Source organism: Bombina bombina, chromosome 9 (genome assembly GCF_027579735.1).
Source record: "Bombina bombina isolate aBomBom1 chromosome 9, aBomBom1.pri, whole genome shotgun sequence".
Taxonomy (NCBI): Eukaryota; Metazoa; Chordata; class Amphibia; order Anura; family Bombinatoridae; genus Bombina; species Bombina bombina.
In genome coordinates this window covers 181,509,333-181,523,123 of record NC_069507.1, presented here as the reverse complement: position 1 = coordinate 181,523,123, position 13,791 = coordinate 181,509,333, and the positions used below count along the sequence as shown (strand labels likewise).

Genomic DNA, 13,791 nt, shown 5'->3' with positions numbered 1-13,791 from the left:
AATCGTTTTGAATCTTGCTTATGTAAGGCAGCTGTAAGTTTATTTTGGTGGGTTATGATGATGAAGAACTTTTAAGATAGAGGCTGGTAAACTTCACTAAAAAAGCAACCTTTTACAGAAGGCTTGATGTTTTGAAAAGTAGCACATACACAACCTGTTATACAGGACCTTCCTGACAGTTTTGATGCCCGTGGTGCAGAGGTGACTGCAAGCCTCTCAAATATCTAAAGTATGCAGTTCCACATCACTAAGAATTTCAAAAGGTTTATTCACATATTTAAAACAGTTACAAATGCAAAGCAACTTTTTGGAAGCATGATTAAGGGAATAACTCCTGAAACGTCGCTTTGCATTTGTACTTGTTTTTAATGTGTGAGTAAATCTTTTTAAATACTTAGTGCTGTAGAACTACATACTTTGTTTTAAAAAGTAGGGGATAGACTCAATAGCGAATCTACTCAACACAGGCCCAGGTGCCAAAAAATGTTTGGGCCCCCCAAAGTGACTCAGTAGTAATCAATAGTAATAAGATTACCGGCCCTAGTTTTTGGCCAAATAGGCTACTGCCTAAGGCTGCACTCATGGTGGGGTCTCACATAGTGGAATACAAAATGTGTGCTATTTATTTTCTATTTTTGTCCCTGGGACAGTTATTTTTTGGTAGTATAGTGGCTATAGTCAGTGGCTTGACCTTTCATTATCTTTTACCCACATTCTGGGGCATTTCACTTATCTTTGTTACCTAGTAATATTTATGTGCATTTGGGGGTACTTTCTACAAAAAGGATGAGAAACACTGGTATAGCAGACCCATCCAACCAGCTTTTTTTCTAGCACAGCCAGATATTCCTAACCCTCAGAGCCTCTTAAATGCAACGTTCTCTGGCTGCTATCAAGTGCAGGCTTCTCTTTTTCCTCCACTTTCTGCCTGTCCCAGTGTGGTGCTGTCATCCTCAGTATAATCAGAAGGCAGGGAGACACAAGCAGAAATGAACAGGGGGGCTGCACCTAGTCTAGTTGTCCTCAAGTATCTCCTAGGTTCCCTCCCTGCAACTCACTGCAAAATGCATTAATTTAACCCTCTTGCAACCAGAGGTGATAAGCTAATAGTGACACTCAGGGTCCCCCACACTCCTCTTTTCCTTTTGTCTCTCTCTATTTACTCTCTTCTCTCTCACTCCCCACATTTCCATCTTTTGCTCCCTTTCTCCCCCCTCCCCTCCTCTTTCTCTTTAGTCTCTCCCCCTCTCTCTTCCTCTTCATTCCCTTCTCTCTTGACTTTGTACCCTCTTTTCCATATTTCCCTCTTCTCTCTTCCCCTCTTTCTCTTCACTCTCTCCCCTCTCTATTCTTCTTAACTCCCTTCGTATCCATCTCTCTACCCTCCTCTGTCTTCTTCCATTCTCCATTCTCTCTTCTCACTCTTTTTCCCTTCTCACTCCATTATCTCCCTTCAACTATGTCTTGTCTCCATCCTTTCTCTCTCCTTGTCTATTTCTAACTATATCTCTTCATTGTCTCTCACACTCTCCCTCTATCTTCCTAATCCAATCTCTGTATCTTATCTCTACTCTCTACCTTTTCCCTTTAGTACCTCTTATTTTTCCCCTTTTCTCTCTACTCTCTTACACTCTCTCTTCCCTCTATCTACTGTCTTTCCTCTCATTCCTCTTTCTCATCTTTCCTTTCTTTCTCTTTAGGATCTCTCTCTTGTTGCAAATGAATGTCAAAACATAAATTATCTAAATACCGTATTGTTCCGCATATAGGCCGCACTTTTTTCCCTTGATTTGTACCTTTAAATTTGCAGTGCGGCCTATATGCGGGCCGCGGCCTATATTCGGGTGCTTATCGGCAATATTGCACATGCGCAGTGCTGCCGAACTTCCGGTGCACCCCGTGGCCTTATGGGTATTGTATTTAAATGAAAAACTGCAAAGGGAGCACTCACTTGTTGTAAAACGTCACTTTTATTTTGCCAATTTAAAAACTGCTTACACAACAGTCCATAAAACAAGCATTGTAGAAGCCCAATCGATTCAGATAGCAGCTATCTGTATTGTTTGGGATTCTATGATGCTTGTTTTATGGACTGTTGTGTAAGCAGTTTTTAAATTGGCAAAATAAAAGTGACATTTTACAACAAGTGAGTGCTCCCCTTGCAATTTTTCATTTGAATCCAGACTTGGCCTTTAGGAGTGAGCACTCGTTTCTACCCTTAATGCAACCATGATCCACTACTGCTACCCCACTGAATTGGCCGCTGAGTGATGATGTCATTACCCGGTGCGGAAGTCCAAGTAACCTGAAGAACGAATATGGAGGTGTCAGTTATTGCTGAAGGAAGCACTCCCAGCTACATTCAAGGGGATTACACAATCGTAGGGGACTGGGTTGTCCGGTTAGCCACACATCCAGCACCGGGTGTTAGACAGAAGTTGCCGCAGCTTGTGGGTAAGTGTGTTAACTTAGCTTTTGGTTAATTTAGCTTTTGGTACTTTATCTATGGGCGCATGATAGGCTGACTTGCTAAGCCATTATACACACAGTGTTTGTTGGTTTAATGTGCATTTAAGGGCCTCCCTTTTTGGGAACTTTGTTGCATTATGAGTGTTGTAGGTGTGAAGATATTTTCTTTAAAAATTAAATTTCTTCAAAATGCCACCAAACATTAAGGGTGCGGCCTATATTCAGGTGCGGCCTATATGCGGCACAATACGGTAAATAACAAAAATAGTGAAACCTATTATATACAACCAGGTATAAAGGTCAAGAACATTTTTTATTTGGTAATAGAAATTAAATATACAAGACCTAATATTTTAAGTTTGCCTAAGGCCTCACTACCTTTAGAGCCCCTTCTGATAATAATATATATGTTGCTCTGTATAATGATTTTGATTATAGACAGATAGATATATATAGATAGATAGATAGATAGATAGATAGATAGATAGATAGATAGATAGATAGATAACGCATAAATCAGAGATTTTACCCCTCAGCTGCCAGTAGCGCAAACTTTGTAGCAATTTGACCCCACCTGACTGTAAGTACCTCATAGAGCAGAGATCCTACTTGTCTGTTATCCTGAAAGAGCTGCCACCATATTTCTAAGGGACTGGGGGCCTTTCTAAATGTTGCTATCTTGGGGGATTAAAAAGATGGACATTTAAGTGTATATTTTTTTCCATAAATTTTAGTGGACAGACACTTGATTTACTGGACTGTTTAATACTGGACATTTGCCAACCCTAAAAAATAGGAAATGGAGGAGATAATTATAGAGGAGAATATACATATTGTTTCCACAAACAAACAGTAAAACAAAAGTAATGCAATGCATTTGCTTTAAATTCATCCAATTACGACTGAATAATGTTACCAGGTTTTCTATAGAAACATTAATGTAAAGAAAATATTAATATCACACTAAAAATGGTTGGATGATTGTGATGTCATTTCTTCCTGAGATAGATCTTGCCCATGATCACACAACTCCTTAAAACTAGTACCAAACTTCTTGTTCCAATTCTAACAAAACCACAACTTCCTTCTATCTCATTATGTGAACTTTCACATTCTAATTCTATTTTTATACAACTAGGTACAAAATGCTGAAGTTTTACACATGGGTTAAAAATACAAACTATAATTTATCCTTTTAATCAATTTCCTATGAAGATGTAACATTCAGTCTAAGCCTGACCTATTAGAATACTTCATAGACTAGAATAGCTGACCATAATGTCACAATCAAAATTCTAATAGTTAAATTAATAATGATGTTTAATGCAGTTGTTTTTAACAAATATACTGTGAACATTTAAATGCAGGGACATCCAATTTATAGGTCACACTCCACATCTGACCTTCCATGTATTTTAATACATATAATAAAATAAAAATGATATATATATTTGTTCCAAAGTTTTGTTAAGCTATAGGCATATACAGTTACATTAAATTAGTTAATAGTAAATCATTGTCTGTACTAATTAAGCTAAAAATGTGATTAAGGCCATTTTATCTTGAGGAGTGGTTTTAGCATAAGTGTGAGGATTATGTAATTTGGACCCTGACCAATCCCATCCCTGCTTTATTTAAAGTTGACATTTCCAGTAACACTTTGTAACAAAGTAATATATTTTTCGAGTTTTGGCCATACACACAATATGAACACTCTGAAATATTGTATTATTTGATCTAATCAGTAGATTGCAAAAGACCAGGTAATTACATGAAGACCAGCTATCTAAAAGAACCTAGGGAGACCACAAGATCCAGGCAGCATTTGACTAGAGGGGGGCACATTTAGAGCATATTCTGGCTAATAATGTTTTTCAGAGAATTGTTTACCATTTTGGATCCTTTAGCTTTGTATCAAGTCAAGTGAAACTTCAATGGACTTTAATCTCTTGAGGCTGCTGGGTTTAGATTTTATGAATCATTTAATATTTAGACCAGGCAGCACAATGACTTGAGCTGGTTTTGTATTAGAAATCTTATTTTATTATTATTCTGTTGTAATATAAAAATATAAAGTGCCGGAAGCTCAGATTCCCCATTATGCAAACAAATATATACATAATACCAACAAAGACCTCATGTCTAATCCCAACATTATCAGATATCCACACCAAGTCTACATTCATGGGCAGAATTTAACAATATGGGGCAGAATCCCAACACAAATATATCAAGAGACAGGAGATTTAAAACTGTGAATGTCCCAGGAAAAGTGAGTTTTGATGCATGTATCATTCTTTCTGACACAGATCATAATATAAAAAATAATTCATCTCCTCTATGATTGTTTTTTTCTAATAAGAATTATTTACCTTGAAACCTTTCTGGTTGTTTGCCAAGTCCAGCGCCTGCAGTCACAAACTTTGAAAAGCTTCCTTGAAAAAGACCAAGTTTCACATTTATATAGCCTGAATGGTTGGTTGCAATGAAATTTATATTAGTTGAGACCCATTCTTCTGTTCCCAGACATGTGCAAATTAAAGCAAAAGATCCAATACTTGCTACAAACCCAGATAAAAATAACAATGTTTTCTGCTTTGATGGCATTTTACAGGGTTCCTTTTATTTGTGGTTTCTTTTTGCTTTTTTTACAGATAAAAGAATATTCCCGGGAGACTCTTCTTTGTTGGCAAGACGTAAACTGGATTTAATATTTGTAGCTGATTTTTCCAATGGACCTTGAACTAGCTATAGCAATAAAGATTCCCAGTGACTGAACTTTGATCTTTAGTAGCCTGTTGCTATAGCTACAAAATAATTCAGGTGAAATAATAGAGATGGAAAATTGGATATTGTTTTCTTACCCAACTAAACTACAAATAGTAATTGTATCCTATATTTGACACAGGGAAACAATGAGTTGTACTATGATGCAGATAATTTATCTTTTCAGGACATCATTAAAGTTCTATTATGCATATAAAAGGGCCCTATTTAAAGATGTTTATTTTTTTATGAAAATGTTAATTATAAGCTGTTTATTTTTTATTTTTAAACTAACAGGAAGTGCAGGCTGATTTGTGGGATACAAGCTCATTGGTTGATAAGGAAGGTACCCAATAACTTCACTGGTGAACAGTAGACATGCAGACTAAATTTGGAAAGAATATTCAGAAAAAAACATTTTTCAGAATATTTGTGTGCTATACTATTCAGTATAATGTACATTTAAAACAAACGGACTACTGAATATTAATTTACATTTGTTTTCGTTAGAACTAATGTAAAAGTTACCCTTTTCCTTTAGCACATGTGTGTGGGGGGGGGGGCACTAATCCGACCCTTCTTCACAGAGTCTAAGGTCGGATTAGCATTTAACATCCCTTTTTAAAGGGACAGTATACACCAATTTTCATTTAACTGCATGTAATAGACACTACTATAAAGTATAATATGCACAGATACTGATATAAAAATCCAGTATAAACCCGTTTAAAAACTTACTTAGAAGCTCCCAGTTTAGCACTGTTGAAAAGATTAGCTGGAACACCCACTCCAAGTGGTCCAATGTTAAAAACAGACATTCCCCCCTTCCTCCTTCCTCTGCATATAGAAAAGACTTTTTATACTAACAGGAGCAAGCTGGAGTAGGTATACATCAGTATTCTCCTAAACATTTTGGGCTTTGTTAGGAGTCTGAAAATCAGAGCAATGTTATTTAAAAATAAGCAAAACTATACTGTACTTTAAAAAAAAAAGAAGCTGTATAGGCTATATAAATGGATAATCTATTCTACAAAACATGTATGCAAAGAAAAATCTAGTGTATAATGTCCCTTTAAAGTTTAGTGTGATTTTCGGGAACTTCCTAATTGGCTCACGGGTAGAAGTTTACTAGTTGATAAGTTCAACAACTTTATTGATAAGGAATTACACAAGCATAAAAACATTCAGTACAAAAATGTTCATTTCTTCAAAGAAAGAAAAGTGGAAACCATTTTAAAATTTCCTTTTAGATTAAATGATAACAACATATTTAATGACCCTTTAAAAGGGACAGTATACACCTATTTTGATATAACTGTATGCAATAGACACTACTATAAAGAAGAATGTGCACAGATACTGATCTAAATATCCAATATAAAACCTTTTAAAAACTTACTTACTGAAAGGGGATGAGAAAGCATGACGTGCAGACACTCACCCCCCCCCCCCCTCCCTCCCCTGCATATGAAAAGACCCATTAAACAAACAGAAGACAGCAGGAATCTGCAGACTTCAGTCTACATCTGATACTTTGGGGCTTGGTTAGGAGTCTGAAAATCAGCACAATGTTCTTAAAAAATAAGTAAAACTATACATTGTTACAAAAACACTCCAAGATGGGCTAAATAAATGGATCATCCACAAAACATTTATGCAAAGAAAAATCTAGTGTACAATGTCCCTTTAGGTACATACAGTATATAGATATCTATTTTGTACATAGTTAATAGATGATAGTTTCTTCATTATAGATTATATCTTGTTTATGATACATGAGTTTCAGGATTTACATCCATAATATTCTCATAATTCCCTGTACACAGATACTGAAAGCTATTAGCTATGAAGATCATTTCTGTTAATTGCTGTATTTTATTGCTGATCCTCGCCAGCTTTATTTGTATGAGTAATGTTTTAACCCAGCTCTAATGTTCGTCACTAAGACAGCAGGAAGTGTGTCATTTTATTGCAACATAAATGTGGTTGATAAATAATTAAAGAGACAGTAAACTCTAAAACATTCTAGCATGTTTATGTGGGAATACTATTTAAATGTGTTTACAAATATTGATGAAAAATGTAAAGCTTTTATTTTGAATTTAAAGCTAAAAGGATACCAGTGAACTATTGGGCCTCAAGGATTGATTGTTCATTGGCTAATTAGCAGAACTCCTACTGTGTTATTGGTTAAAATTCATATGACTCAAAAGTTAAATAAAAATAACCTCAGTACAGAAACATCCATTTTAACCCTTAAAGGGACACTAAAGTCAAAAATTAATGTTTCATGATATATATAAAGAATGTAATTTAAAACAATTTTCCAATATACTTCCATTGTCAGAACTTGCACATTCTTTTTATATACACACTTTCTGAGGCTCCAGCTCCTTATGAGCATGTGCAAAAGTGCACAATATAGACAGATATACATTTTGTGATTGGCTGATGGCTATCACGTGGTACAGAGGGAGGGGAAATGAAAAGTTTTAAATTTTGCAATAAAATATACTAATGCTTATTTCAAATTCAAAGTAAATGCTATGGCATTGTCTTTACATTGCGTAGTTATTTAATTCTGCTGTATTTAGAGGTCCTTTAAAGACAGCAAAGTACCCTGTACATTGGTTGTCTGTAGCGTTCACCAGCCTTTAACAGCATGGGTCTTGCCGAAATTGGCTAGACTGCCCTGTTAAAGCCCTTAAAGCCCCTTGCGACAGGTGATTTACAGGGTACATCTCTGTTATTAAGGGGTTTTAAAAATCTGCAATAAGTTATATGCAGCAAAGAAAAAGTGGCTTGTGTTTCTTTAAAGGGACAGTCAACTCAAAATGTTTTATTGTTTAAAAAGATAGATAATCCCTTTATTACCCATTCCCTAGTTTTGTACAGAAAACACTCTGTGATTACCTTGTATCTACGCATCTTCTGACAGCCCCCTGATCACATAACTTTTTATTTATTATCTATTGACTTGAGTTTAAGCCAATTAGTGCTGTGCTGTGCAGAACCCATGGGCGTGAGCACAATGTTGTCTATATGGCCCACGTGAACTAGCACTCCCCTGTTGTGAAACGCTAATACAAAAGCATGTGATCATGAGGCTGTCTTTAGTGTCTTAGAAACAGGCAGAAATTAAGAGGTTTAAAGGTTAAGATGAATATTGTAACAAAAAATTATTTTTCTGCTCATCTAATCCCTAACTAGCAAGGGAAACTCCCACTGCTGCATTGGTTTACAGAGACATGTTTCCCTAAAACAAAAATTAATATAATTTAAAATACATATTTTTAGAGACAACAATGAAACAGCAAACTAAACAATATAAAAAAATGTATTCAAATCCTTTACAAAAAATACCCTTTGTGTCTTCTAAAAGGATTAAGAAAAAACAAACAGTGTTCAAGGCCTTACTTTTTATGTCATTCCCTAATTTTTTTCTTCTAATTTTAAGTTTGATTTGTATTGCCTGCTTAATATTAACAATGAACGGTGAATTTGTAGAGATTCTTACATGGAGACAAAGAGATTTAGAAAGGAACTATTGCCATGCTCTGTCAGTCTTTATTCTATCATGGTATTGACCTTGACATGCTGCTTTTGAGCTTTTAACAGTTCATTAAACGTGCAATTGTTCACCCTAAAGCAGTTTTATAACACAGATCCGTCTATCTACTTGTCCGTTAATCAGTTTAAGGATCAGCATCATTTCACACTCAGGCCAGTGATTCTCCACAAAAGCAATAGTTATGAATAAAGCTTGTTGAAAGGTGATTGTTATGCATGGAAAACAGAAGTAATAATTTGATATTGAAAATGTTGCCTTTCTAAATCTATCATTTATGCTATTTGTAACAAAGATATTTTTCCTTCAGTTGGTACAAAGGCCAATCATAGTGCAGTAATTTGTTTTCTAGAATAAAATTAAAATAAAAACCAGGGTAACACTCCTTACCTGATGAGTTAAGTATAGGTATGTGGAGAAAACAAATGGTTCCACGGCTGATCAGGAGCCTGCAGTGATTCTGTGGTATGTATGGATAGTTCAACAGATATGTGGATGTAGTTGGATGGAATATTTTGTGACTGAAGGCTGCAGTTGTGCTGCTCTCTCACTTATCACTTACTTACCCTCTTGGGGCAAGATTACATATGCGGCGTCGCCCGCAGATGCCGGCGATGCGGTTTTAGTATCACATATGCTGCACGTATATATTTCACCCGTCGCCCGCAATTTTTACTCCCATAAGCTAACATAGAACCGTGTCGCAAATCGGTATCACATATTCAGCGCAAGGACTTACGCAGCGAAAATTTAGATATTTTACTCCATTTTTACCTTGCCACACATAGGCAGGCACAGCAAGCCTTGCACTGAGTATAAAAGTACCGTAACACCTGTAACTGGCTGAAAATACTAACTAACACCTAACGCATGCGCAATATCTATCTACCTGTCAACCGCCAACCCCCACCGCAATAACTAATTAAATATATTAACCCCTAATCCACCATTCACCCACATCATGATCTACTTAATAAATGTATTAACCCCTGATCCGCCATTCACCCACATCACAATCTACCTAATAAAAGTATTAACCCCTAATCCACCAACCCTCCACAACGCAAAGTACCTATTAAAACTATTAACCACTAATCCACCATTAACCCACATCGCAACAAACCTTATAAATCTATTAACCCCTAATCCGCCAAACCCACATCGCAACAAACCTAATAAACCTATTAACCCCTAATCCGCCAAACCGGCACAATGCAAATAACTAATTAAATTACTAAGCCCCCTAACCTAACACCCCGTAATTATACCCCAATTACCTAAATTAAAAAATACTAAGTTACAATTAAAATAAAAAAGCTAACATTACTTAACCCCTTAACGACCAGTGTTGTACCCTTACGGCGCTGGTCGTTATGCCCTTAAGGACCAGCGACGTACCCTGGGTTTCTCTCTTCCGCGATCTTGCTCAAAATAGTGAGATTGCGCTATTTCTGCATGCTCCACCAGTGGGGCACTGTAGGAATAGATTTGCAGAGTTACTGATGAAGAGGGGGCCACTCTGTCGTCCTCTCTGCATCGGCAGCGGTGGTACCGATAGTTAGTGGGTGGGAGCATAATTCTGATTTGAACAGCCAATAAGATTTCAGTAGCTCTCATCCTATTGGCTGATTCGAATTTGAAGAATCAAATCAGCCAATAGGAATGCAAGGTTCCCCATATTTAAACGCATACCTTGAATTCAATCCTCAGTGTGCGGTGGTGATCGTACGAAGAGGATCTCCACGCTCGATGACTCCGTGCTCGCCGGTCTTCTGTTCCGCGCTCATCTCCACTCAGCGTCGGCTTGGTCCTGGATGAAGATAAAAAATGTTGCTGCAGTGGAAGAAGACTTCACCGTACAGGGTACATTGCTGGTCCTTAAGGGCATAACGACCAGCGCTGGTCGTTAAGGGGTTAAATAATGTTAGCTTTTTTTATTTTAATTGTAACTTAGTATTTTTTTATTTAGGTAATTGGGGTATAATTAGGGGGTGTTAGGTTAGGGGGCTTAGTCATTTAATTAGTTATTTGCTTTGTGGGGGTTTGGCAGATTAGGGGGTTAATAGATTTATTAGGATTTTTTTTGCGATGTGGGTTTGGTGGATTAGGGGTTAATAGATTTATAAGGTTTGTTGCAATGTGGGTTAATGGCGGATTAATGGTTAATAGTTTTAATAGGTACTTTGCATTGTGGGGGTTTGGCAGATTAGGGGTTAATACATTTATTAGGTAGATTGTGATGTGGGTGAATGGTGGATTAGGGGTTAATACATTTATTAGGTAGATTGTGATGTGGGTGAATGGCGGATTAGGGGTTAATACATTTGTTAGGTAGTTTGCGATGTTGGGGTTGGCGGATTTAGGGGTTAATACATATACAGTGAAAACTGTCCAAGACGGACTCTGTATAACACGGAAACCTGTCCATGTCGGAAATATCCATTTGTCCCGGCGTTTAGTGTATACTTTCATTGTTTTACTACCTGGATAAGCTGTCCAACGTAGAAACGGAACGTGGTCACAGTGTTAATTGCGTATACATTTGGTTCACTTACCTGGATATGACGGAAAATGTACGCGGAAGGGTGTGGCAATGCTGGAACGGAAGTGAGGTGGGAATGAGACGACGGAACAGACGCTGACATGGAAGTGGTGTGAGAAGGATGCAGAAACGTTAGTGGTGTGGGAAGGAAGCGGAAGGGGTGTTGTAAGGACGCTGAAACAGAAGTGGTGTGGGAAGGAAGCGGAAGGGGTGTTGGAAGGACGCTGAAACGGAAGGAGTGTTGGGACGGATGCTGAAACTTAAGAGGTGTGGGACACAGAATGGCTCCTAGAAAGTGCAACACTCTTACTCTCGCTGCGAAAGTTAAAGTGATTGAGGCCTACACAAAAGATAAGTTGTCTGTAAAACAATGCGTAGAGAAATTTAAGTGTGGCAAAACGCAAATTTATGAAGCTATCAAAAATAAAGAGAAAATCATGGAAGAATGGTTAGCTGGCAATGGCGAAGTGAAGAGGAAAGCAAAGGCAACTGGAAATGAAGATTTAAACAAGCTCCTGTGGGAATGGTTTGTAGCCGCACGCTCTAAAAATTTACCAATTTCTGGTCCTATACTACAAACACAAGCCCTCGAACTAGCCAAAGAATTAGGCAAAACAGATTTTAAGGCATCTAATGGCTGGTTGGAAAGTTTTAAAAGGAGGCATTGCATTGTATGGAATGAAATATGTGGAGAAGCAAATGATGTAGATCAAGCAACTGCTAGCCAATGGGAAGAAAAGCTCAAAATGCTTAAGGAACCATACGCTACAAAAGATATTTACAATGGCGATGAAACTGGCCTATTCTTTAGGTTGCTACCTTCAAAAACTCTGGCTGTTAAACGTGAAAAATGCACAGGCGGAAAGTTATCCAAGGAAAGATTGACGGTGTTCCTCTGTGGAAACATGGATGGGAGATTGGAGAAGCCTCTTGTGATTGGTAAGGCAGCAAAGCCACGTTGCTTCAAAAACATAGACACTACACAGCTTCCCGTTATTTGGCGTGCAAATAAAAAAGCCTGGATGACAGCAGAACTAATCTCTGAATGGCTCAAGATTTTTGACAGAAAAATGAAGAGAGAAGGTCATAAAGTCATCCTGTTTTTGGATAACGCTACCTGCCATCCGCATCTGAAACTTAGCAATGTAAAATTAGCCTGGTTCCCTGCAAACACAACAAGCGTAACACAGCCAATGGACCAAGGTGTTATCTTCACGATGAAGACACACTATAGAAAATTATTGCTACAGTCCTTGGTTGCAAACATTTCTACCACACAAAATGTACACCAGCTTGCCAAGTCCATAACAGTCCTTGATGCTGTCAACTGGATTTCTATGGCATGCAAGGCTATTTCTGCTGATACCATTTGCAAGTGCTTTGTAAAAGCTGGTTTCTCTAATTCAAACAGGAACGATAATGAAGAATTTCCAGAAATAATACAGGTGACTGTAGAAGAAAACAATGATATTTGTTCATTATTCCAGCAAGGAGGTCTTGTTGACAGTGAAATAGACCGTTACATTGACATAGACAAAGAACTTGCGACGGAAAGCACATTAACAAATGCTGTGGAACTTTTAGATCAACAACAAGACAGTGATGAGAACATGGATGACGATCAAAGTGCTGAAACCACAGAAATTCCCAGTGAGCCATTGATTAAAAGCTACCAAGATGCTCTAGAGAAAGTTCACCAGTTGCAGGAGTTTGCATTATTTAATAACTGCCCGGAGCTTCTAGAACCAATAACATCCACTAGACATTTAATTGAAAAAAGGATAACCAATGCCCCAAGAAAACAAGCAACATTATTGGGAATGTGGGGACAAGTAAACCAATAAAGGTATGTACAGTAAAAACATACAGTAGACAGTAACTGTAGAACACTATCTAAATACAGTACAGTACTGTATAAGAGTATGTAAAGCTTAAATACAGGGAGTGCAGAATTATTAGGCAAATGAGTATTTTGACCACATCATCCTCTTTATGCATGTTGTCTTACTCCAAGCTGTATAGGCTCGAAAGCCTACTACCAATTAAGCATATTAGATGATGTGCATCTCTGTAATGAGAAGGGGTGTGGTCTAATGACATCAACACCCTATATCAGGTGTGCATAATTATTAGGCAACTTCCTTTCCTTTGGCAAAATGGGTCAAAAGAAGGACTTGACAGGCTCAGAAAAGTCAAAAATAGTGAGATATCTTGCAGAGGGATGCAGCACTCTTAAAATTGCAAAGCTTCTGAAGCGTGATCATCGAACAATCAAGCGTTTCATTCAAAATAGTCAACAGGGTCGCAAGAAGCGTGTGGAAAAACCAAGGCGCAAAATAACTGCCCATGAACTGAGAAAAGTCAAGCGTGCAGCTGCCAAGATGCCACTTGCCACCAGTTTGGCCATATTTCAGAGCTGCAACATCACTGGAGTGCCCAAAAGCAC

General features: G+C 37.5%; 2 protein-coding genes across 2 annotated transcripts in view; one reads left to right on the top strand and one right to left on the bottom strand.

The window, feature by feature from the left end:
- CLRN3 (clarin 3) overlaps window positions 1–5,152 on the bottom strand; it is a 44,973-nt gene extending 39,821 nt beyond the window's left edge. Inside the window, exon 1 of the mRNA XM_053691730.1 lies at window positions 4,842–5,152. Within this exon, the coding sequence (XP_053547705.1) occupies window positions 4,842–5,076 (235 nt within the window). The 5' untranslated portion in view covers window positions 5,077–5,152. The remainder of the gene's footprint in view (window positions 1–4,841) is intronic.
- Window positions 5,153–11,626: 6,474 nt separating this feature from the next.
- Window positions 11,627–13,189, top strand: LOC128640486 (tigger transposable element-derived protein 4-like). The gene is made up of 2 exons (XM_053692963.1): window positions 11,627–12,645; window positions 12,757–13,189. Exons 1-2 carry the CDS (start codon window positions 11,627–11,629, stop codon window positions 13,187–13,189), a joined length of 1,452 nt encoding a protein of 483 aa, XP_053548938.1.
- The last annotated feature ends 602 nt before the right edge of the window (window positions 13,190–13,791 follow it).

What these genes read in the sequence shown, in the direction of transcription:
- LOC128640486 (XM_053692963.1), top strand. Translation starts at nt 11,627, where the DNA reads ATGGCTCCTAGAAAGTGCAACACTCTTACTCTCGCTGCGAAAGTTAAA. An exon ending in AATGTACACCAGCTTGCCAA is followed by an intron (nt 12,646 to 12,756) that starts GTCCATAACAGT and finishes TAATTCAAACAG; the next exon opens with GAACGATAATGAAGAATTTC.